Source organism: Miniopterus schreibersii, assembly GCF_964146895.1.
Source record: "Miniopterus schreibersii genome assembly, chromosome: 10".
NCBI lineage: Eukaryota > Metazoa > Chordata > Mammalia > Chiroptera > Miniopteridae > Miniopterus > Miniopterus schreibersii.
The window spans coordinates 52,464,127-52,488,703 of record NC_138110.1 but is presented as its reverse complement, the minus strand read 5'-3'; the positions used below and the strand labels follow the sequence as shown (position 1 = coordinate 52,488,703).

Here is a 24,577-nt window from a genome sequence, read left to right as displayed (position 1 = left end):
CCGAATGAAAATAAAAAACTGGGAAACATGAATGGGAGTTAAGAACACAAAGGAGTTGGAGAGGGAGGACTGTAGCAATGAAAACCGGTGGAGTTCAACGTTTCAAGAATGATGGGCATTTGAGATCTTGCTTCCTGGCAATGTCATCAATTTGGTTCAAATAAACTCATAAAAACCCTCAAAAAAAAATGATGACAATATGAATAATATTTATTAAATGTTGAAACTATGTGCCAGGTTCTGTTCTAAGCACTTTGCACACATTAACTTGTTCTCACAACCCTGTGAGGTAAGTACCATCATTATCCCATTTTACAGATTAGGAAACTGAAGCACAGAGTGGTTTAATTTGTGACCAGCAGTGAGGATTCAAACTCAGGTAGCCTGACTAAAGCTAAACTACCACTGCACTTGATTAGCTTTGACCTGGCGCCCCTATAATTGGGTTGCTACAAAGAACTAGGGAAGCCAGCTCACAGCCGGTGAGTGCAGGTATCAAGGGAGGAGAGACGGTGTCTGAGCTGGGTCTTGGTGTCTTGGAGATGATATCTGAACTGGGTTGAAGAATTTGCCAGGCTTATTAGAGGAGGAAGAGCATTCCAAGGAAGAAAAACAGCATGTTCAAAGGCCCAAAGGCTTGAAACTGTATCCGCACCATTCGCAGCAGGAATGATAAATTGCCCAGTGCGGCTGGAGCCCAGGACCGGGAAAGGCAGCTGTAGGAAGCGAGGGACGGAAGGAGGGGAAGGAATTTAGATTTGATCCTAGAAGCGATTGGGGAGTCTTGAAGGACTTTCAACAGGGGAGTGGCCAGGCCCGATTTCATTTCAGCTAGATCATGCAGATGGCCCTCAGCTGAACGCACTGGAAGGGGCTGAAGGCAGGGGAACCAGGCGTAGGGTGGAGATGCTGAGGTCAGAAACTTCCTGGCTGAGTGCCCACACCCTCCCCTACCGCGGCCAGGAGGAGACCTATAAGTGCTCAGAACAGACAAAGTGGAAAAGGTCAAGCAGGAATAATGCTGCCTGATGGGCTCCCATTCCCCCATCCCCAGGCCCCTAGCCTGCGCCCGAGACCCAAAGGCTCCAGAAAGAAGGGACAGTGGGGAATGGAAGCTTCCACACCCCACCCCCAGGTCCAGCCTCCTGCCCCGCCTTCACCCCACCCGCCCGCCACCCGCTCGTCCTGACTCAGATCGAAACCCCTGCGGCCTTCCTCCCGGCAGCGGTCCGCCCAGCCGCCCGCGCCCAGCGCCAGCTGCGGGCGGCGGGCCCAGAACTCTCCGGCGGTGCAGCGCGGCCCCGCGCTCGGCTCCCGCGACCTTCGGCGTCCCGCGGCTGCAGTTCCGCCCGTCCGCGCCCGAGGGCGCTCCAGCGGGCCAGCGGGAGGGCGCCCTGAGTGAGCTACGGCCCAGCCGGGCGGCCCCCGACCCCCGCTCCGCGGTCCTCCCCTCACTCAGGCCACGCGCTTTGCAACCTTTGCTTTTATTCCTTCTAGAAGGGGCTCCGGGAAGGGGCCGCGCCACGCTCTCGGGTGGGGAATGACACGGGGGGCAGAGCCCCTACGCCCGGGGCCGGGCGCTCTCGGCCGAGGCGGCGCCCACTCCTTACTGCACGCCCTCCATCATCTTCAGGAACTCTGCGGGGAGAAGAGCGACAGGCGTCAGGGTCCCCTCGGGCGCAGTGTCAGGGGGGGCGAGGCCCGCGGAGGGGGTGCCTCTGCGTTCAGTGATAAATTGCTCCAAAGCGGCCGGCGCTCCTTCCCCGCCCGCGGGGGGGCCGGGACCGCTGCGCCCAGCCCCGCGCCGAGGCCAGGCGCCCCGCCCCGGACTCCCCCGAACGGCGCGGCCCCCGCTCCCCGCGCCCCAGCGGCCCTCACCGTCGAAGTCGATGCGGCCGTCGTTGTTCTTGTCGCCATCTTTCATCAGGGACTCGATCTCCTCCTCCGTCACGTGCTCGCCGGAGGCCCTGAAGATCTCAGCCAGCTCCTCGGCGTCGATGTAGCCGTCGGCGTTCCTGGGGGCGGTAGGCCGGGGCGGGGCTCAGGGCAGGCGGGGGGCGGGGAGCCCCGCCGCGCCGGCCGCCCCCGCCCCGCCCCTCGCCCCGAGGCCCCCGGTGCCCTGCGGGCCGGGCCCCCGCGCACCTGTCGAAGATGCGGAAGCACTCGGCCAGCTCCTCCTCGCTCTTGCCCTTGGCGTCCTCCTTCATCTGGCGCACCATCATCACCAAGAACTCCTCGAAGTCGATGGTGCCGCTGCCTGGGGGGAGCGCGCCGTGGGTGCCGGGCCCGCGCGGGGCCGGCCACCCGCCTCCCCCGCGCCCGCGCGCCCGCCCGGGCCGCCCGCTCACCGTCCTCGTCCACCTCCTCGATGATGGCATCCAGCTCCTCCTTGGTGGGTGTTTGGCCCAGCATCCTCATCACCGTGCCCAGCTCCTTCACGCTGATGTCCCCGCCGCCGTCAGCGTCAAACATGTCAAAGGCGGCCTTGAACTCTGCGGGGGAGGGAGGCACAGGGCTGAAGGGAGCCTGGCCGGGCGCCGGCCTCGCACCCACCCCCCTCGCCCTCCCCGGCGCCAGGCCTGCCCCGCACGCCGCCCCGCCAGCCTGCCCACCCCACTCACCAGCGATCATCTCCTCGCTGAGGTAGGACCGGGCCTCGGCCTGCTGGTCCGTCTGCGGGAGACACAGAGTCAGCGGGCAGAAGGCGCAGCCCAGGGGCGCAGTCTTGCCTCACCCTGGTTCCCCTCAACCCGCTTGGTCCTCCAGAACAACTCCAAACTAGCCACCCCTTCTGCCTGCTCCTACAGCCCCCAACCCCAGTTCGGGGGAGCTAGGGAGGAAACAGATTATGCCCAAGGCCTTCTCGCTTTTCAATTCGAGGTCAAATCAGGACCGCCCCTCCCCAGTAACCTTAGGCAAGTCACTTAATGTCCCCTCATCCCCTCACCTCTTCTCAGCAGCTTTTCTGGAATGAAATGAAATCAGGGCTGTGAATGGACTTTGTAGAGTGGACACAATTCCAGCATGATTTTCCCATCTTCCCTAGCTCCTAACAGTGCCTAGTACTTTAACAGGTGCTTGATAAATGTTCTCAAATAAATAATGCAACGCCAAGTTACTGAGCACCTGCTAAGTACCAGACCGTACACTAGGCACTGGGACCACCAAGCAGGGTCAGACACATCATCCCTGCCCTCAGGGAACTTGCAGAGAGGGACATTTTAAGCTTCTTTCTTATGATGCAGTCACTGGGGTACAAGTCAGTCAGGCAGTCAGAACGTGATGGGGGCCTTGAAGTTTCCAAGGAGCTCTGAAGCTCGCTGGCTGCTGGCCCTCCTCCTTGGCCCCCACCCTCCTTCCCTCCTCCTTGCCCATGCCAGGAGGGCAGGCTAATTTTAGTCTGGTGAGGGCAACAGCAGCTGGTCTCCAGGGTTTAGTTACTCCTTGAAGTGTAGTGGGGAGGGAGGTCTCAAAGGAAGATAACAGCTCCAAATCAGAACCCCTCTCTGGGAGGCTGAGGTCTCTCTAACTTGGGTCTGTCATCTTCTGCCCCTTCTCATCAACTTTGGAGCAATTAGGGTCCTGCGCCTGAGCTGGATCAAGGCTCTGCACACCCCCCATCTTCCAGAGTCTTTCTTCTCTCATTGGCTATAGGAGGGTTTGGCTAGGCTTGTAGCCCATTCCTGCCACCGGTTTGCTGGGTGACTCATTCTGGCCTTCAGGGTCCCCATCTCTACCAAGCTAAGGCAGATACAAGCTGAGGACCCCCACCCCCAAGTTCTGTGACCAGCATTGCTGGAAGTCTCAGAATATCTGCAGGAAATTGGCACACTTTGAGGATCAATGCCTGGAGAGTCAAACCCCAGCCCTGCCCTTCCAAGAGAAGTCCAAGGCTTTCTTCCCAGGCTTCCTCCTGGGTTTCAGGAACCATCACATTCCATCTTCAAATGTCCAAGTTACTGCCCCCCAAAGCACCCAGATCTGGCCTGAAAGAGGCCCAGAAGTGCTCCAGCAAGCAAAGGGATGAAGTCGCTTCTTGTCCTTACCATGGTTGCTAGTTACAGGGACTCCTCTACTGCGGCCACTTCCTCTGCACTCCACCACCCAAAGATGTTCTGGCCTGCTCCAGCCCCTGGGATTTGTAGGGGCACCCTCTCCTCCCACCTCCTTGCTCCCTAGGACTGGATGCCCTAGCCAATCAGATCCTGGGGTCAGAGTCCTGTCTCCCCACCCCACCCCCCTGCGACCTAGCCCATTACCTAATTTAGCCAAGGGCCCTTGCAGAGAAATTGAAGCCTCGGAGCAGGTGGCAGGCCTTGACGTCCTAGATTCTTGTGAGGAGAACCCGCCCTGCTCCACTGCCTTAGCAACCTCCCCATAAGAAGTACACTTGCTCCAAGATGGGTAAGGACAATCAGAATAGAGAAAAGTGAGGGTACATGGTGGAATGAGGAGAACACAAGCCTTGATGTTTGAAACCCAAGATCCATGTGTAACCTTGAACAGGTGGCAGTGCCCCTCTGGGCTTCAGTTTCCTTGTCCATGAGATGGGGATCATCATAACCTCACAGAGAGACTGTGGCATATGAGAGCCCAGGCATAAATCACCTAGCTTGTGCCAGTTACACAGGGTTGGTACTTGGCAAGTGGAATGCCCTGTCTTTGAACCATGGTAAGGGGCGGTGGACAGGAGGAGGGGGAAAGTGACAGCCACAGTTATTGAACCTCTATGATGTCCCTCACAGTGTGCTAAGCATTTTAACCACATGATCTCATCTAGTACTCACTGTACTCACCCTGTGACGCAGCAACTATTATTATTCCCTTTTTATTGGGGAGCTTTGTAAATCACAAAGATCTATAGTCATATTGGTGATTCTTATTAATCCTGACTGAGGGGAAGTTGGGACAGACAGTCCTTGGGGGACCCATCCAGAAGGACAAATGTAAGCAGGGGTCCAGGAAATAGAGTGTGCACTTGGAGGAGAAATGAACATTGAAAGCAGATTCTTCTCTCAAGTTTACCTTCTCCAGGGAAAGGACTTTTGGGATTCACTTTTTTTGGGGGGGAGGGGGACCAGGGGAAGTTTCTCTAAGTAGTTGATGGCGTAAGTGGCCCCTTGCTAGAACTCAGTGAAGTCTGGAGGCTGCTTGGTCAGTGTGGCTCAGTAGGTTAAGCGTCATCCGGTGCACCAAAGGGTCACTGGTTCAATTCCTGGTCAGGGCACATACCTAGGATGTGGGTTTGGTCCCCGGTCGGGGTGTGTATGGGAGGCAACCAATCAATGTTTCTCTCTCACATCGATGCTTCTCTCTCTCCCTCTCCCTTCCTCTCTCTCCAAAATCAACAAAAACATTAAAAAAAAAGAAGTCTGGAGGTGCTCAGCTGATCATCTGGAGAGTGACGGGTGGGCAGATCAAGTCAAGTCCAAAGGGAGCCCTGCCTGAGAATCCATATGGTCCAGGTTGGGCGTTGGGGGGTAGGCAATACTCATGGTCAATGGCCAAGTCAACAGAAAGAGCACTGTGACAACTGAGTGCAGAGTCTGGGGCCAGTGAAAGGGGCTGGAGACCAAGGAAGGCAGACAGACAGTGGCAACTGGGCTGCCCTCTTCCCCTATATATAGACATTCCTAAGGAAAGCTCAGCAGAGCGAAGCCAGGCTAAATAAGGCCTCCCTCAGCCAGGCAGAGGGCCAAGGGGAAACAACACCTAGGGGATTCCAATATGGACACAAACATTGGAACCAGTTGATCCTTTTGGAACAGAGAGTGAAGAACTTTCAGCAACCATTTGTCCATTGATTTGTTCTTTCATTTACTCAGGGAAATAGGTAAGGTCCAAACTCAGTGCAGTCAAGCAAGGTTCTACTTACCCCTTCAATCTCACTCCCCTTCCCTCTCCACCTTTCATGCTGCTCTGCTCTGGTCAGAATAAACCACAGCTCCAAGCATCACCCTTCCTAGCCTCCAGGCCTTTACACATGCTCTTTTTTCCTGCCAGGAATTCCCATCTTCCCTTTCTCCATCTGCCTACTTCTCTACCATCTTTCTCAGCTTTAACATCACTTCCTCCAGGATCCCTCCTCCTCTACACCCAGGCCAAGGGAGTCCAAGGTGGTCTCCAGTGTTTTCTTCAATCATAGCACTGAGCATGCCACATAACCATGACCTGCTCTGAGTTCTACAGACCAGAGATAGTTTCCTGTTCACCATTGCAATCCCCAGCACCCAGCACTTGGCACTTAGCAAGTGTTCAATATTGTGTTCTTTGTAAGAATAACTGAACTGAATGGCATCTGGTTCAATATAAGGAGGAAGTTCTTTTTTTTTTTTAATCTTTTTTTTTTTTTAATATATCTTTATTGATTTCAGAGAGAGGAAAGGAGAGGGAGACAGAGATAGAAACATCAATGATGAGAGAGTCATTGATCGAGCCCGCAACCGGGGCATGTGCCCTGACTGGGAATTGAACACCGATTGCCTGGATCCTAGGTCGATGCTCAACCACTGAGCCACGCCCGGCCGGGCAGGAGGAAGTTTTTAAGAGTCATGGTTGAAAATAACAGGAATGGGCAACCTCAGGAGGTAATGAGCTTCCTGTTACTGAATGCATACAAGCAGGAATTTGATGACCTTCTTTCAGAGGCTGTTGGAAGATATCCATACAGAGTCTAAGAGTAGTGGAGGATACAGGACATCCGGAGATCTTGTTCTGGCCCTGTTTGTATGACCCAGGGAAAGCCCTTTCCCCTCAGTGAGCCTCAGACTACCCATCTGGAAAATGGAAGTACTAGTCCAGATTTTTGAGTGACCCTCCTGCTCTGACAAGCCATGTTTTTATGAACACCTACTTTATATCCAGACTATAAAGCATATGCCAAGTACAAGTTAATATTCAGCCAACACTTGGCAAATGCATGAGTGTTGAATGAATGAATGAATGAATGAATGAATGAGTGAATGAATAAATGAAGTGTGCTTTTTTTGCCACAATACCCTGCTGGTAAGCTGAATAAAGACTACCTAGAGCTTTTAAATTATACAGTCAGGGCCTCAAATCTCAGCTCCTCTATTTCCTAGCTGTGTACTTTGGGAAAGTCAATTTGCCTCAGTTTCTTCATCTTGAAAATGGAACAGTATTGTCTAATAATAAACAACCCCCTCACCCAAGATGTTGTGAGGTGAGATGTGACCTCATGTAAAGTGCCTAGAACAAGATGTACCACACAACAGAACCTCAAGAAAGGAGAGCCCTGCCCCTCTGCACATAGGGAGGGCAGAGTGTGTGTTTTCCACTCAAATCTATTTCCCTAGACCCTCTCTCCTGTGCCATTCAAAATGGGTAGGAACTACTGTCTGATTTTGTTTGATTGTATAACTAGCTATATCGGCCCTGTTAGGGACTGATACCTGGGTCTTCTGATAGGAAGCAATAATAAATTCTTCCCGCCCTGCTGCTGCCCTCTGGATAAGTGATAAAGCAACCCTCCAGAGGAATTGCTGAGGCCACCCTGCTTGCTTCAAGGGAAAAGAACAGGATAGGGAACTCAAGAGACCTGGGCTGCGAAGCCCCACACTCAAAGCTCTTGGCAAGCTGTGTGACTTTGGGCAACTAACTCAGTCTCTGGGTCTCAGTTTTCCCCATTTGCCTACTTTCCATGTGTGAGGCTTACATGAGACTGTTAACACTGCAGAAACAATAATCATGCAACTGATCATTTCGTCAGTCCCTGCTCTGTGCCAGCCACTGGACTAGATGGGGTTCTTACAAGAGCTGCAAAATCAGTACTAGTATTAATTGTTCCTGTTTTGTATTTGAGAAAACCTAGGCTCAGCAAGGTCAGATTCCAACCCAGGTCACGTGTCTTCTCTCGGCCTCGGTTATCTCACAGGAGAGATGGGCTTCCCGCTGCCAAACAATGACTGGAAAGTTAGAGAGGGAACTGGGGGCTAGCCTGGGACCAGCCTGGGTCTCCGAGAAGGGTGGCAGGACTCGCGGAGGGTGTGAGCGCGATTGGACTGGGGACGAGCCGGCCGGAGGCCTGGGCTCGCTTGGGCCTACCCAGGATTCCCAGTCTCTCCCGGAGCGCAGCGCTCGGGATTCCCGGGCGGCTCAGGGCAGCGGGCGGGGCCGGGGGCGGGGCGGCGGCAGGAAGCGACCGCGGCTCGGAGCAGCTCGGCCCGGCGGAGCCCGGCGGAGCCCGGCGGAGCCCTGCCGGCTTCAGTCAACCGCCGGAGGCGGCACCCGGACCCCTGAGGAGCGGCGCGCCCCTGAGTGCACCGCGGGGCTCAGGAGGCAGGGACGCGCCAGGGGGCGAAAGAGACCTGGGGAGAGTCCCGGGTCCCCCCCGGGAGGCGCGCTGTCCCCAGCGGCGCGGGTGAGGGGAGGACGACGCTAGGTGTCCCGGGCTCACGGGACCCCCACGGCAGGGGCGGGGCTCCGCCGCGCCCCTCCCTCCCCGGGCCTGGGCCCCGCCCCTCCGCGGGGGCCCGGGCCGCGCTGCAGCCCCCGCCCGGGGCCTTCTGTCCCGCGCGCCCCCCAGGGTGCCATGGCCTCGCGGCTCCTGCACAGGCTGCGACACGCCCTGGCCGGCGAGGGCCCCGGGGAGGCGGCGAGCGGCCCCGAGGCCGAGCAGTTCCCGGAGAGCTCCGAGCTGGAGGACGACGACGCCGAGGGCCTGTCGTCCCGCCTCAGCGGCACCCTTAGCTTCACCAGCGCGGACGACGAGGACGACGAGGACGATGAGGACGCCGAGGCGGCCGGCCCGGACCCGCTGGCCCCTGCGGACGGGGCGTCGGGAGAAGACGCAGGCGAGTGCAGAGGCGGCGGCGGGAACCGGGGACTCGGTTAGGCCTCCGCCTCAGCGGCGTCCCGAGAGCGTGGGGGCCTCTGAGTTGATCTTGCCCAACTCAGAAATTTAGACACTACTTTAAGTGTCCCTGCCACCTCTAGGCTGTGTGACCTCGAGAAAGCCACACCACCTCTAAGAGCCAAGTTTTCTCTTGTGTCAAAAGTGGGAAATCGCCCCCATCTCGTGGTTGTTGGGGGCATTAAATGTAGAGTCTGGGATACAAATGGTAATTAATGTGCTAGGGAATGTTTCGTGGGTGGAGATATTTGTTTCGCTCCTACTGTCTGCTGGCCCTCAATTTCCATTTATGACAAATGGGGATACAGCTATGTCACCTGTTGAGGGCATGGCACATGGTTTATGTCGACCCTGGCCCAGGCCAATTGATGTGACTGGTCCTGTACTCATGCAGAACGGAACCCCTCACCTGACGGGCAGCGGAGCAGTCAGCTCCTGGCCCGGCAATTGCAGGATTTCTGGAAGAAGTCCCGGAACACCCTGGTACCCCAGCGGCTGCTCTTCGAGGTAACCAGTGCCAACGTGGTCAAGGACCCCCCCTCCAAGTACGTGGTGAGTGTGGGCCCAGGAACCCCTGGCTGTGAGTCTACACGTCTAGCTTAGAGAAAGTAGGGAAGATTTCTACTTCCTTTGGGGGAGGAGGGCTGGCTGTGTAGTTATAAATGGCTGCCCCCATTTTACAGATGGTGAAACTGAGGCCAGAAAGGGGATGTAACTTGAGCAAGTCCTCAGGCAAATGATAGCTTCTCTGAGACTGAGTAAAGATTATGGACCTGTTTCCTATCCTGGTTTGGAAAATAAGACAACTGGTGTGTGTGCCCCCACTCACCTCACCCTCCCTCATCCCAGCCTTTTGCAAAATGTAGCAAGATGCAAGGTACACAGGAAAAAATATCTGGATCAGGCTTGAGACCCAAGTTGCATTGGTTAGTGGCTTTAAGGAAAAAAGGTTTTGGATGCAGAACTTGATTTAAACCCCTCCTGTTTGACATGTGTGAGTTGTGCAACCTTAATGACCCCGTTTCAGCTGAGCAATGGGGACTATGCAGAGAACTGACAGGATTTAAGTGAGACAGTGCACAGAAAGGCCTTAGCACTGCACCTAGCATTATGAAGTGCTTGAGAAACTGTATAATAAAATAAAAAGTAGCTATTATTTTTACTTAGCTTTGGATTGAAAATGTCTGGCATCTAGGGCCTGCCGTGGCCTTCTTACAACCCAGGGGAATCAATTCTCCAGCACCCATCCTGTATAGAATAATCTTGTCCTCAGGGCTCCGTTTAGGGGGTGGGGTGAAGAATAATATGGGGGAGGGCCTGGGAGTCCCTGTTTTCTTCTCTGTGGAAAGGAGAAACTGACATGGAAAATGAGGTCTGCCAGGTCCTGCTCCCCGCCAGGCCTGAAACCCAGCCTGACCTGGCTCCCTGCCTCTCACTTCCCGCCTCCTTACCACCCTCCTCCATTTCTGACTCAGCATGAAGGGGGCCTGGAGCCTAGTCCCACATCTGGGCCTCTCCACCCCTCTCTGCTTGTTAGTAAACAAGGGCTACACCCATGGGCAGACTGCTTCTGAGTAGGGATTGACTGTTAATCAAGTCTTAAGTGGCAAAAGTCCTGGCCAGGCATCATGCACAGGAAGGGGAGCCCAATGGATCAGTTATCAAGCAGCAGCTAGGAACAAAGGAAGAATGGAGGTGACTCTGGGAGAATGACAGGATAGAGCAGGATGGTCAAGTATGCACTGGTTGATGATGTCTGGGGAAACAAATCACTTCCTTTGTCCAGTGGGGACCCTAAATCCCAATTGAACTTCTCCTGGGGAGCTAGAACACAGGCTTTGGAGTTACATCAGCCTGGGTTTGAGTCCCAGCTGGGCTATTTCCCAGCTGTGTGACTTAGGGGACATCTTTGAAGCCTCTGAGCCTGCTTCCTCAGGTCAGAGTGAGGACATTCTCCCTGCAGTGCTTTTGTGATGAAATGAAATAGTAGATGGAAAGTGCTTGGCAACAGTACGAGGCACAGGGTAGGTGCTCAGTTAATGGAGCTACTATCATTATTACCTATCTTGGCAGGACATTACAAGGATCAGATGAGATAATGGATATAAAATGGTTTGGTGCCAAAAAATTTAAAATAAATAAAAATAGCCCGGCCGGTGTGGCTCAGTGGTTGAGTGTATATCGAGGAACCAAGAGGTTACCAGTTCAGTTCCTGCTCAGGGCATATGCCCAGCTTGCGGGTTCGATCCCCAGTAGGGGACAATGCAGGAGGCAGCTGATGCATGATGTTTCTCTCTTTCTATCCCTTTCCCTTCCTCTGTCTCTAAAAGTCAATTAAAAATATATTTAAAAATAAAAGTAAGAGCCAGAGTAACATAAGGGGTCATTATAGACCAGTTCTTCCTGAAGTGTGTTCTACAGAAAATAGGTTTCCTGGAATGTTAATAACTGTTCCTTTAAATAAGAAAAATAGATTTTGCAGTCAGTATGTTTTGAGAATGCAGAGTTGAAGAGTAAAATAAAGTTTCCTTACTGTTTGACTTTTTAATCCTTAATATTAAAGTACACTGTGAATCTTCAAGAAAAGGATAGAGTAGGCAAACCTAATTGATCTAATAATACTGACAGTTTTACAGAACAAATTTGAGAGAAACATCTGGGTTTGGTGTTACTATGCCTTTAACATTAATGCTCGCTAATCCCTTTAAACCTGCTGGCTCAACATTCTTATAGATTAATCCATGTTTGGGTTCTCAGACCTGGGGGAAGTCTCATGGTGATCTCATTCAGTGTTTTTCCCCAAACATTGGTTATTTTAGTACCACCTTAACAATTCTTGTCCCATCTGAATGCTAGTTTTACCATTCTCTGTTTAAAATAAATCTTTTTTTTCTTAAATAAGTTTAAAAGACAACTTTGTAGCACTACTGTATGTGGAAAGCCTCACTTGCCATAAAGAGAAAATATCCATAAAAATAAAAGCAGTGAAAAGGAAAGTGTCATTAAACCCTGCCTGGATGCTGTTGCCTGAAGGCCCTGACCAGAGATCCATTTTCTGGTTCTTTTCTAAAAATGGAGCTGAGAAGTGTTGAAGCACTATTTTAAAACCAAAGAACTTCTCAATTTGCAGTCAGAAAGAGTCACAGAGAATTAGGGGGGGAATCACCTCCTGCCTCTGATTCAGTGTTATTTACTCCAGCACATACCTCCTACATATCTCAGGACCAACATTTGTACACATCCCACACCTGACTAAACACTGACCTGGGCCAATGCATCATTCACTAGAGAAGAAAGCTGACTTGAGGGGGACTGCCTTGCCTGATGTCACACAGTGCGGGAGTAGCTTGAGTCCAAGCCCAGTGTACTTTTCACAGTGATCATTCCTGGGTGTCTGAAGATCTTTCCTCCAGGTCTGGATTGGAAGAACCTGGCTAGGGATGTGGGAGCTCTGTGTTAGAGTAGAACAAAGCTCCTAAAGTTTGGCTCAGAGGCCCAAGAGATTGGCCTGGGTTTCCACACACCCCTGGTTTTCCAAATGGGCTGTTAGAAGAGCTAACTGCCCTAATGGGAAGGGAGTACTTTCTGGAAGGGGCAAAAAGGCAGCAGCTCCAGGCACTGAAGCTCGTCTTTGTCTTTCTCTCCTTGTGCTGTCTTGGGCCTGGGTCATTTCAGACAAGCCTCAGGTAAGACAGACTGGGCTCCCTAGCTGCTACCCCAGCAGCTCCCACCTTCCTGGCTCAGTCTCAGGGGTGAAGGGAAGCGGGGGAAACAGGACTGGAAGTGTGGGTGTGGGGAAGGAAGGGGCCCATGGACAATTTATACCTGCCCTGACCCCCACCCTCCCTGCAGCTCTACACCCTCGCCGTGATGGGGCCAGGGCAACCAGATCGCCAGTCAGCCCAGATCTCTCGCCGCTACTCGGACTTTGAGCGGTTGCACCGAAACCTGCAGCGGCAGTTCCGGGGCCCCATGGCTGCCATCTCCTTTCCCCGTAAGCGCCTGCGCCGGAATTTCACTGCAGAGACCATTGCCCGCCGCAGCCGGGCCTTCGAGCAGTTTTTGAGCCACCTGCAGGCAGTCCCTGAGCTGCGCCAGGCCCCAGACCTGCAGGACTTCTTCCTGCTGCCGGAGCTGAGGAGGGCACAGAGCCTCACCTGCACTGGCCTCTATCGTGAGGCTCTGGCGCTCTGGGCCAATGCCTGGCAGCTGCAGGCCCAGCTGGGCACCCCCTTGGGACCAGATCGCCCTCTGCTGACCCTGGCTGGGCTGGCTGTGTGCCACCAGGAGCTGGAGGACCCTGGGGAGGCTCGGGCATGCTGTGAGAGGGCCCTTCAGCTGCTGGGGGACAAGAGCCCCCACCCTTTGTTGGCACCCTTTCTGGAGGCCCATGTCCGGCTCTCCTGGCGCCTGGGTCTGGACAAACGCCAATCAGAGGCACGGCTCCAGGCCTTGCAGGAGGCAGGCCTGACCCCCACACCACCCCCCAGTCTCAAAGAATTACTTATCAAGGAGGTACTGGACTAATCTTGCCTAGACTTAAGGTCACCCTGGGGAGAGGCACTACCCCAGGATGGCAGCAGTGGGGGATTGATGAGGACCTGAACAGCAGTTGGGAGGCTTTAGGGGGTGCTGGGAACCCCTAGGAGTACCACAAAGAGTTTGTAGCAGACTGAGGAAACATGGTTCTTCTGTTAGGCTGGGCTCAGGAAAAGTTTTGGCTGGGGACGCCTGGGATGGTGCAGGGAGGAAGTCTGATGCACTCTCTTCAGCTTATGCACAGCTGGGGGCTGTACCCCAGGTCAGGGTCAGTGTTTCCCTTTCCTTGGGCCTCCAAGTCAGTGAAGCAGCCTGGTGGAAGGGCCAGGGACTCCGCCTCTGGAGTCTTGGAGTTGATGGCTGGAGGGAGGGCTGCAGTTCTGGCCCAGGGAATTAAAGGCCAGCAGCTCCAGTGGTATCAGTCTTTTTATTGGATGTGAGGGACAGAAGGCCCAGCCCTCAACTGTAACTCCTGCCTCAGAAGTGGGGGGAGAATGGAGATTCTTGAAGCCCCAGGCCAAGTTGGTACCTCTGGCTACAGCTTGCTCTTTGAGACCTGGGGCTTCACTCGGATCACGCCCTCCTGGGCACAGGATACAGCCAGGACCCCGTCCCGACGCCACAGCTGCCCACGGACCAGCCCCCGGGAGCCACCTGTGGGCAAGGAGAAGGGTAAGAACAGCCTTCTTTTTTCAGCACAGCCAAACAGGCTTCTTGAAAAGGGTGCAGTCCAGATTGGGCTGCCCCATACAAGGGCACACTGAGTGCTGTGCCCCTTTATGAGCCTAGTGTGCTCAGTCATGGGGGGGCATGTAACTCCTCTCATGGGAACCCCACTTGACAATTTAAAAGCACTTTCACATATCCTCTGCTTTCTCAAAAATCACAGAGGGGGAGTTCTGAGAACGGTCTTGGTCAGTAGCATGGTTAAGCAGATCCACCCCACTTCTGGCCACCTGTGTTAGGAAACCCATCAATTCCCTTTGTAATAAATCAAATCAGTCCCTCCAGGCTGGTATTATATGAAAAAAAAAAAACACCCCCACCCCCAAGGGGACAAAGGGGCTCAGGAGAGAGGACCTAGGGCCATGAGGTTTGGCCACCCCTCCCTCCCCACCTGCAGATTTTCTCTCCCTTGCTAGCCTTGGGCCTGAGTTTGGTGTTCATGAAGGGAGCTGGTGGTTTCCCTTCCACGTAGTACACAGCTCACTTAGTCCTCACAGCAGCCAAGTGAAGCAGGGCTTGTCCCCTTTTCCAGATGATGAGCCTGAAGTTAAGAGAGGCTCAGGAACTTGGCCTTAAGAATCAGGCCAAACCCAAACCCAAGTATCCTAACTTCAAGGTTATTGATCCTGTGTTGTGATGCTATTGTACTTGACAGTCCCTCTTCCCTGATTATAAAGAGTCCCTTAAGTTTTGTCCCTGTTTTACAAAGCATTCTTCATTTAAAAAGTACTTCTTGGAAAGGAACCCAAGGCTCTGACACTAGACACTGATGAACAAGTCTGGGTTTCTCTACGTCTCTGATGAGGAGTGTCCAAGTAGAGGGGCCCTTAGAAACTGTTGAGTGTCCTGAGCCCCAACCAGGTTATTTGGCAGAATCACGTAGGGAGCTTCTTAAAAATAGTTTCCTGGACCTCTTCCAAGACCTGCAGAGTCAGAATCTTAGAATCTATTTTGAAAAAGCTCCCCCAAGTAGTGGTCTGATGGGCCACCAGGTTTGAATACTACTACTCCAATACAACTATTTACTTAAGTGGAGAAACTGAGGCTCAGGGAGGAGATGAGACTTGCCCAGGATCATACAGAGAATCTAAAGTGGTTCTAGGACTAGAACAGGGGTCTCTGAGATAAAGTGAATCATATTCCCAACATATTACAGAAATTAAGAGCTAAGCACATGTCCCGTCCTCTAGCCTCACCTTGTCATTTTGATGACAAGGATGCCAAAACCTGGTGGGGCAGAAGAGGAAGTGACCTGTACAGTGCCTCATAGGATGTAGGTGGGGAACAGCATGACCCAAGAACACAGGCTCCCTGCCACCCCAAGTGCCCTTGTCCCATGTGGCCCCACACTCACCAGCCCAGGGGCTCTCGCACTCATAGAGCATCCAGTGGTCAGCTCGGAAGGGGGCGTGGAACCACATGGAGTGGTCCAAGGAGACCATGAAGTGCACCTTATGCTTCCAGTGGTGGGGCAGCAGTGCTGTGCCCAGGAAGGCATAGTCCGAGATATAGGCAGCCACACAGCAGTGCATCTTCATGTCGCCCTCCCCTGAAATAGGTCCCGACCCCATCAGCCCTGAGCTTCTGGCCTTTATAGCTCAGGACCTGCAGGGAGGTGGGGGAGAAAGGGGCTGCCGTGCACAGACATGCAGACTGTTCACTGCACAAGGGAACATGGCCCAGGGTGTATGTGTGATGGGGGAGAGGGAGGCGGGGATGGAGCCTTCACTCCCCAAATCTCCCACACAGGCACCTTATGGTTAGCAGTGGACCTGGAGAAGAATCTCAACAAGGTGCCTGCCTTCCCCAGAAAGGGCCTATGTTAGGATTAGAGTCACCTCCCATTCTCCCCATGCAAAGGCCTGGTAGGGCCCTGGGGAGAAGCTGAGCCAACTTCCCCATCACGGGGATGAGGAAACAGACCCAGAGAGGGGAAGTAACACGTCCAAGGCCACACAGGGCAAATGAGGTGCAGGCCTAGACCCCTGGAGAATGTTTTCTTTCAGCTCAGGGGGTCCTCTTACCAATATGGCCCCGCGCTCGCACCCAGAACATCTGTTTGGGCACCATGTTCTGCAGCTGGTTCAGGGTGGGTGGATTTACCAGCTTGATCTCAATGGGCACATCCTGGGCAGCAATTCGGTTCAGGCCCACTTGGTACTTCTCTTGGAGGTTAGGGTCCCTGAAAATAAAGGGAAGAGGGACTGGGGGAGACCCAGGGAGGGGGGAACCTGTCTTCTGAACTGCTTCTTCTGACCTCCCTCATTCCTCCAGAGGGAGTGCAGACTTAGCCTGAAAGTTCCCCTCTCCTCTGGCAGGCAGGAGCATCAAGTGTCTGAAGCCGTTCTTTGCCTCTTATGAGCCATGTGGCCTTGTGCAAGTTAGTAATCTCTCAGCCTATTTTCCCATCTGCAAAATGTGGATAATGACAGTAACCTACCTGATAATAAACATTGTGGAGAAGATGAGATGATGCATTTGGGCCAACACATCATAGCCGTGAGGAGCACCTCCAATATGCACCGTTCTAAGCATTTCACCCACATTGACCCATTCCTCACAACAACCCTGTGAGACAGCTGCAGTGTCGCTCCCCAGTGATACGTGAAATAAGCACAGAATCCAAGAAGCTCACTCAGGAAGTAAAGGCAGGGTTTGGACCCAGGCAGCCTGGCTCTATGGTTCACATTCTTAACCGCTTCACTATTCCAAACACTCAGGAACCAGGCTGAGTTACCTAACCCTAAGCAATTGGGAACACTGTGTCCCCTGGGAGAGGAGCCCATTTCCAGGGAAGCCCCTTCACCACCGTAACAACCACCCCTAGTGCGCACTGGGATTTCTGTTTGCATCCCTATCTCAAGCACTGTCCAAAGGACCTTCAGGGTTGATGGAATGTTCTGTGTCTGCACTGACCACTGTGGGACCACTAGCCACATGTAGCTAGTGAGTGCTTGAAATGTGGTTAGTGTGACTGAGGAACAGAACTATTATTCTATCTAATGATGGTTAATTTAATCCTATGTGGCTAGTGGCTTCCTTATTGGACAGCACAGCTCTAGATTTAGGGACCTTTAAGAACAATGTCCTCCTTTCATTTCAGCAAACATTTTTGAGCTCGGACCACAAACCAGGCTCCGAGCTTATTCCTCTCAGTCAACAGTGTATAACTACAATTTGCTACACTCACTAAGTGCCTTATTATTTCTTACCTCATTTAATCCTCACAGCAGCTTATAAGGTAGGAATTATGATTAACACCATGTTGCAACTGTGAGGGCACAGCCTCAGAGTGGGAAAGCAACTTGCCCAAACTTGCACAGCTAGCAGAGACAGAGTCTAGATTTGAACCTAGACTTCTCCCAGGTTCAAACCCCCATCTGCCCCATCACACCTTGCTGCCTCCCCAGCATGCAGCACAAGACAAAGACATTCTCCTCTGATACAGCTGTGAAGCAGGGCACGGCAGAAACAAACATTTTTTAGATGAAGCAGGGTTCTGAGAGGCTGGGGAACTGGGCAAAGTCACAGAGCAAATGGGTACTAATAGAGCACAGCCCTGGCCAAAATCCATGTGTCTGTCCTGTGTTGGAGCCCAGAGCTCTTTCCCTTGCCGCAGCATTTTCCCAACTTTATCAACTGTGATCCAAGTAAGAAATATGTTTTACCAGGTGACATTTCAAATATTTAACACACACTAAGGCAAAGGCAGCAGGAACCTTCACCCTGCCAGGCATTAACTCTTAGACGGCTGGATCATGTGACCTTGAAGGGTGGAGGGCTGTCACTCAGGGACTGGGGAGGTATTTACCAAGTAGTTATAGAATTATTTTGATATTTTAACAACCAGTAAAACTATACTGTACCTGCACTGGCTGAATCATAAGCCCTGCATTTTACATCATGACCCAGTACACTTATACATGCCCACACACACAACTGAAACTAAACTATTACAAAAGGATTCTTATCCTTACTTACTACATACAGTACACTCCAGTACCTTCTTTTCTAGTCTATATTTTTAAACGGTCAAGATGCACTAAAGCAGGGGTGGGGAACCTTTTTTCTGCTAATGGCCATTTGGATATTTATAAAGTAGTTCGAGGGCGATACAAAATCATCAACTTAAAAATTAGCTATGAAAAAGGCTCCTAGATTTATTTGAATTTCGCATCCCACCTGCAGTTGCCTTGGCAGGGCCAGACCAAATGATTTCACGGGCCATTATACGGCTCTTGACCTGGACGTTCCCCACCCCTGCATTAAAGGATTCCATGACCCATGAACACTGCAGTCTGAACATTGTCCTGGAGCCTCCAGGTATCTCACCTTAAATACTGGTCAATGAGGGTCTCGTAGTCAAGCAGCTCTTCCGGTGGGGGGACAGTGGGCATGGAGAACTGGTGCTGTATGGGGCTGGGCTGGGCCTGCTGGAAGGAGGCCTGACAGATGAAGATGGGCCTGCCATGCTGCACAGCCTTCACAGAACGCACCGAGAAGCTTGCCCCTGTTCGCGTCCGCTCTACCTGGTACAAAACTGGCACCTTCGGGTCTCCTGCAGGGGGCACAAGGGACACGGTGAGCCCAAGTGAGCCCCACAGGCCCTGCCATCACAATGGCTGGACAGGTACCTCTGCTACTCGTTCTCCATTCCTTTTCTGCTTGGCAGCTACTGAGGCAGGCTAAGGCCCATGTACTGCAGATACTGATAGAACACCAAGCCCTGTCATGGGGATGCTCCCAGTGCAAGTGGAACTCTTCTTTCTCAACAGCACAGAATAGAAGGGACATTCACAGATTCCCTCATTCAAATACCAGCTCATTAGCTGTGACTTGGGAAAGTTACTTAACTACTCTGAGTAGTTTACCCATCTACAAAATGAGGATCATCATAGTGTTCATACCTCTCAGGATTTTAATGAGTGAGTTCATAACTGTAAAGTGGTTAGAATAATATCTGGCACACAGTAAGTGCTCTATAAGTGTTTGTTAAATATAATAAACACTCCCAGCTTTTGTCTTGTTCCATCTGTGACTGGGATCTTGTCATGAGTCCAGTACCATTTTTCTACATCAGGGTCAGCAAATCTGGCCTTTACCTGTTTACTTTTTTGTTATTTTTCTTCTTTTCCTTTCCTTCCCTTCTTCCTTGAACAAGCAAAGGCTATTTATTCAGAGTTTAGTATCGTAAAGGAGTCAGCCACCATCACTTATGTTTGGCAGAGACTCAAACAGGCAGAGGAGTGAGAAAGCTTTCTTATGAAAAACGGTATCCCCTGATTGGAGGCTGTTGGCACGGGGAAACTGTAGGCAGGCTAACTAGCAGCAGGGCACCTATGCGATTGGTTAGGGGTGCATGACTGGCTTTCTGCAGTTGGTCCTAAGTTGGAAGGATAGGCAAAAATTAGGGAAACTGGCCCTAGCTGGTTTGGCTCAGTGGATAGAGCGTTGGACCGTGGACTGAAGCGTCCAGGGTTCAATTCCAGCCAAGGGCATGTACCTTGGTTGCAGGCTTGATCCCTGGCCCTGGTCAGGGTGAGTGCAGGAGGCAATCAATCAATGTGTCTCTCTCACATTGATGTTTCTCTTTCTCTCTCTCTCTTTCACATTGATGTTTCTCTCTCTTCTCTCTTTCTCTCCCCTCCTTCCGCTCTCTCTGAAAAGCAATGAAAAAAAATATTCTCTGATGAGGATTAAAAAAAAAAAATTAGGGAAACTGTCAGTTATTAATGAAGTCCTGGCTGTTTGGGGCTGATATGACAGTCACTGTGGTTTGGCTTCCTGAGCTGGTTGCTAGAAATGGTGGTCTGACTTCCTACAAACCTGACATATAGACAGTAGGTTTGCTTCCTGTGCTTGTTGATACCGAATTGTGGATCCGAGTTCTATTTTTACATATGGTCTGGCCATTGTCTGTTTGAATATCCATTCTCTCTCAGGAAAAGCCTGCTGTCAGTCAGTTACTACATCCTTGATGCAAATGGCAGTCACTTGGCCCTTCTTCAGGCCTTCACTATCAGCTCTCAAACAGCAGATCAGGGGGGCTTTTAGGGGGAGAGAGTCTCCCTGGAGTCCCTGAAGTCCTCTACTGTCTCACTGAGCCAGGCCAACCTTGGAGAACCCTGACCTTGGACAGTCCTGACAACTAGGCAACTAGACATCTTGAAAGAAGCAGGTCTAGAGAAGAGTTGCTTCTTCCACCCCAACTCAAATGGGGAGCCAACCAGGTACCACGGGCTCATTCAACAGTAATAAGCATCACTGTGGAGCTCTGAAGCGCAGCTGGTTTGCCAGTGGTCTGATATCTGGCATTGCCAAAGGGGCCCTGCTATCAGAATGGGGACACCTCACGGTCAAAGGCCTTTGAGAAGGGTTTCCCAAGAGTCCTGACACAGGAGATAGCTACATGCGCAGTCTAATTTCAGGGCTAGAAAGGAATTCTCACTCCCCTACCAATAAACTTACAATAAAAATAATAAATAGCTTTCATCCAATCCTTGAGCTAATGCAGTACTTTTAGTTACTAGTGATTTACCTTTCAGTATGAATGAGTTCCAGACCTATTCTTGGAAATTTTTGCTGGAACAGAGCTGGTAGGCTCTGGAGTAGTATATTGAAGGAAGGGAGCTAATGACTATGGAGTGAGTGCTGGGTTCCAGGCAGCATTAGATACTAAGGTATCTTTTCTCAGGTTGGTCTCACAATCACTATGCAGAGTGGGTCTTATTCCCATTATATGGATGAAGAAACTGATGCCATAAGTAACATTTTCTGAGATACAGCCAAGCCCATTTGTGTATACCTATCTATTGTTGCTTTTGCTGGCATAACCTAAAATATTTACTATCTGGCCCAGAATGTTTGCTGACTCCTACTCTAGATTCTCCAAGCTCTCAACCTTATCAATTCCCCTTGCCTTTGTCTCCTAATTGGAACACTATTTGGGCTTCTGCCTGAATCAGTACTTCTGGAATAGCTTTTCTTTTGATCTCAAAGAAATGCTTGTTGCCTCTTACTTTGAAAGGCCTTTTTATTTTTAGGTTAACAGTAGTAAGAGAGCTTCCCTTTCTACCCTAGTGCCAGGAAGCTCAGAACTAAACTTTTGTATAAAACTGCAACAATATGCCTTAGCCTTGTTTTTGTTTTTCACATAATCATTCCCCCAAATCCCCTTTACTACTAGCCTCCTGCCCTTGACTTCTATTGTAATAGTCCTAAAATAGCTCCCAATTATGTTAAGCTGTACTGAAGACATAACAAATTGATGATTATTTTGAAACACTAACATGGGCATGGTTCATTTCATGCTGTCCCTGGATGGAGAATTTCCAAAGAAGATGATCCTTCCCCCAGAACCTGGGATGGACACCCTGGCAGCTCTCCCATGGTTTGGAATTATCTCCCAAGAGTAAAACAGAAAATCACAGAAGGAGGGAAGAGTGTGGAGCTTGGAGTCACACAAATTCAGGTTCAAATCTTCGCTCTGCCACCCTAAGCACTTCAAGAGCTGGTTACCTAACCTCCCTGAGTCCCAGTTTCCTTAGAGAATGATGGCAGGAATCCCCACCCCTTGTGTTTACTTTGAGGACTAAACAAGATAACATATTTCGCTGTGTTCTGTATCATGCAAATTTTAATTGTTCCCATAAGCTCATCATCAAAAAATAATGTTATTTATGGAAAACCAGCAACGTGCCAGTTCTGCTCTAGATACATTAGCTGCAAAGACTCAGAATTCTTTTAGAAACAAGATGAAGAAACCGACAAGCCCAGCCGGTGGCCAGCGTGGCTCAGCAGTTGAGCATCGACCTATGTATGATCCAGGAGGTCCCAGTTTGATTCCTGGTAACAGCACATGCCCGAGTTGTGGGCTAGATCCCCAGCAAGGGGCATGCAGGAGGCAAACGACCAATGGCTCTCTCTCATCACTGATTTTTCTATCTCTCTCTCTTTCTCCCTTACTCCCCCTGAAATAAAAATATATTAAAAAAAAAAAGAAACCGACAAAGTAATGCCCCCACCCCCTCAAAACAAAACAAAACAAAACAAAAAACAAAATTATCTCACTATGCTAGAAGGATTACAATATCAAAAGGCCAGCACTTTTGGAGTTTGCAACCAAATTGAAGAAATAGAGGACACTTTTGCTCCCAATTGGCCTAAATGTAAGAATGTAGGGTAAGTATTCAAATACTTCATAGCAATGACTGTCAGGGAGGGTACAGAAATAAAAGGATGGGGAGTGGGCATGAGGATGTACTATGAAAAAATATATATATTTACTACTATAACTATTTTATATTTGTAAAATGAAGGGGAAAACCCCACTATTGTTTTCATAATATGAATCGCATATTGTTAAGTTCCATATGTTCTCAGCTGATGGGACTATGAAGAAGACATATATGCACAACCCAAGGACATGGACAATGGTGGGGAGAGGGACTGGGGAGACGGATGGGACAGGGTGGAATGGGTCATTGGGGAGAAAAAGGTGTGTAAAGAATGAAGAACAAAAGACCCATGAGGAACAGTTAAGCCAGTGTTGTGTCTTTCGGGGCCAGATAACAAGCACCTAGGTGTGAGGTCTAAGGCTCTTCTTGGTCCCACCCAGGCTTTGTTCCTCTCCAGGCTCCCGGGTGGGTGGAGATCAACTAACTCTCTCCCTCCCCCACTGCTTCCTCTCTCTCCTAAGTCAGCCCCCCAAGGCCAGGAAGAAGTGGCTGCTGGGCCACCAGGGCTGGGTTGGGGGCAGGGAGGGGGTGGCTTACCTGCCCTTACAAAATAGCAGTGCAGGGAGTGCACTTGAACGTCTTCACTCACAGACTTGGCTGCAGCCACCAGGGCCTGTCCCACGATCTGACCCCCAAACAGCCGCTTGGTTGTAGGTATCCAGTAATGCCTTCCTCTGTGGGGAGAAACGGAAAGCAGGAAAGACTTCTAGGTTGGGTGGAATCCTACAACAATTAATGAGCTTCTAGTGCAGATCTCTTAACTTTATTGGAGTTTGGGATCCTTTTGAGAATCTGGTGAAAGCCCTGGTCCCTTTCCCCAGACAAGTATTCTTACATCATTCTACACTACAGCATACATCTTCAAGGCTTTTGGGATTGCATAAGCTTTCTATGGACTTTGGTTTAAGGAACCAACCCCCATATTTTATACTAAGAGAACAGGAATCAGAGAGGGAAGGTGACTTTAGCAAGGACACACAGCTTAAATATTGCTAATCCTTAACAGTATCTAGGTCTTTGGGACCCCCAGTCTAGTATTTCTTCCACTGCCCATACCAGGGTAAGGCAGAAGCCTCTCAAGGCCTTGAGTGGATTAAGATGAACCCCAAGAGCTAGGGTGGACTGTATCAAGGCCTGCCACTTACACCCCTCAACTTTGACACCCAAGAACTAGATTTAGAGCTCAAAGGGCCCTCAGACTTCAAGTTTAACCCCTTCAGTGTGCAGATGAGAAAACTGAGAGCCCAGAGGTGAAAAGGGCTTGCCGAGTACATGAACCTAGTAAAGGGTTTGGGTCTCTGGCTTTCCAAGACCCAACCCAAGCTTAGCATTTTTATATAATGCCTTGTAAATAGCCCTCTAGGAAGTTATCTGTGATTCCTTAAGTAGAAGGAAGAGAAGTTAACACCCAAAATAGCTCCCAATAAGGCAGTAGAAGCCTTGGAGGCGCAAACTGTTAAATCTCCAGCTGCAATCAAGAATTTAAGTGGCATGGGAAATGAAAATGGCTCAGGCCTGATTGAGTACGGAGCTATCACACCTCAACAAGCAGTGATGGGGATAGGGTATGTAAGAGTAAAGGAATAGTGAGTATGAAAGGAGCTGAGGATAAATTTTAAACCTGATTAGCTGTGTGCCCTTGGATTAATCGCAGCCCTCTTTAGGCTGGTTCCCAGAGACACAGGAAGATGCTGAGAAGGATATCTCAGGTCGCCACTTTCTTTGCCCAGACAGCCCGGGCCTCCTAGGGGTGGGGCTGCGCAGACCCGGCGTGGCGAGGAAGTAAGCCGGGCAGCGAGCGCAGCTCTGTCACGAACAAGTTCTCTCCGAACGGCGGCAGAGCCTGCATCCCGCGCAGTGCCCACCCTCTTCCAGGGGACTATGAGCAGAAGGCTACAGGGCCGCGGCAGTCGAGATTAGGAGCCTGTGTCCCAATGCGGGATGCAGGCCAGATGTGGCAGGCTACCTGAAGAGATCTTCGTCCAGCGGCTCTAGGCTGAGCACGCTGGTGACCAGGACGCTGCGGAGGTCCCCGGGGGGATCGCCGCCGCCCTGATCATCCTCCGGGGCCTGCGGGGACGACATGTCGATCCCTTGCTGCCGACCCGAGACACCGCGCTGACTCGGACGCGCGGAGACGCGCGCAGAACTCGCAGATTCCCGCAGAGCGCTCTAGACACCGGAAGTCTGAAAGCCCTGGGAA

General features: G+C 51.4%; 3 protein-coding genes across 6 annotated transcripts; 1 reads left to right on the top strand and 2 right to left on the bottom strand.

Annotated features, from left to right (window-relative positions):
- Positions 1–1,465: 1,465 nt before the first annotated feature.
- TNNC2 (troponin C2, fast skeletal type) lies at positions 1,466–4,225 on the bottom strand. Its single transcript, XM_081150091.1, has 6 exons — positions 4,047–4,225; positions 2,622–2,673; positions 2,349–2,492; positions 2,143–2,257; positions 1,879–2,015; positions 1,466–1,638 (listed from the first exon to the last, which is right to left on the bottom strand). The coding sequence occupies exons 1-6, from the start codon at positions 4,047–4,049 to the stop codon at positions 1,607–1,609; spliced, it is 483 nt and encodes a 160-aa protein (XP_081006217.1). The 5' UTR covers positions 4,050–4,225; the 3' UTR covers positions 1,466–1,606.
- A 3,950-nt stretch (positions 4,226–8,175) lies between these two features.
- SNX21 (sorting nexin family member 21) lies at positions 8,176–14,830 on the top strand. 3 transcript variants are annotated; one of them, XM_081150085.1, is made up of 3 exons: positions 8,176–8,813; positions 9,267–9,424; positions 12,725–14,830. In XM_081150085.1, exons 1-3 carry the CDS (start codon positions 8,552–8,554, stop codon positions 13,397–13,399), a joined length of 1,095 nt encoding a protein of 364 aa, XP_081006211.1. In that variant the 5' UTR covers positions 8,176–8,551; the 3' UTR covers positions 13,400–14,830. The 3 variants fall into 3 exon arrangements, with proteins under 3 accessions (XP_081006211.1, XP_081006212.1, XP_081006213.1); XM_081150086.1 differs by having other exon boundaries at positions 8,466–8,813; positions 9,267–9,379; XM_081150087.1 differs by lacking the exon at positions 8,176–8,813 and having other exon boundaries at positions 9,309–9,417.
- Positions 13,947–24,571, bottom strand: ACOT8 (acyl-CoA thioesterase 8; the record flags this gene model as incomplete). 2 transcript variants are annotated; one of them, XM_081150089.1, is made up of 6 exons in its annotated part: positions 24,341–24,571; positions 22,912–23,048; positions 18,470–18,695; positions 16,162–16,319; positions 15,492–15,686; positions 13,947–14,065 (listed from the first exon to the last, which is right to left on the bottom strand). In XM_081150089.1, exons 1-6 carry the CDS (start codon positions 24,457–24,459, stop codon positions 13,947–13,949), a joined length of 954 nt encoding a protein of 317 aa, XP_081006215.1. In that variant the 5' UTR covers positions 24,460–24,571. The 2 variants fall into 2 exon arrangements, with proteins under 2 accessions (XP_081006215.1, XP_081006214.1); XM_081150088.1 differs by lacking the exon at positions 13,947–14,065 and having other exon boundaries at positions 15,210–15,686.
- Between the last annotated feature and the right edge of the window lie 6 nt (positions 24,572–24,577).

Excerpts from the sequence above, each read along its gene's own strand:
- TNNC2 (XM_081150091.1), bottom strand. Across the intron at positions 2,493-2,621 it reads CAGCGAGGAGATGATCGCTG|AGTTCAAGGCCGCCTTTGAC; the intron begins GTGAGTGGGGTG and ends CCTCCCCCGCAG. Across the intron at positions 2,016-2,142 it reads TGCTTCCGCATCTTCGACAG|GAACGCCGACGGCTACATCG; the intron begins GTGCGCGGGGGC and ends TACCGCCCCCAG.
- SNX21 (XM_081150085.1), top strand. The coding sequence starts at position 8,552 with ATGGCCTCGCGGCTCCTGCACAGGCTGCGACACGCCCTGGCCGGCGAG. Across the intron at positions 8,814-9,266 it reads GGCGTCGGGAGAAGACGCAG|AACGGAACCCCTCACCTGAC; the intron begins GCGAGTGCAGAG and ends GTACTCATGCAG. Across the intron at positions 9,425-12,724 it reads ACCCCCCCTCCAAGTACGTG|CTCTACACCCTCGCCGTGAT; the intron begins GTGAGTGTGGGC and ends CCCTCCCTGCAG.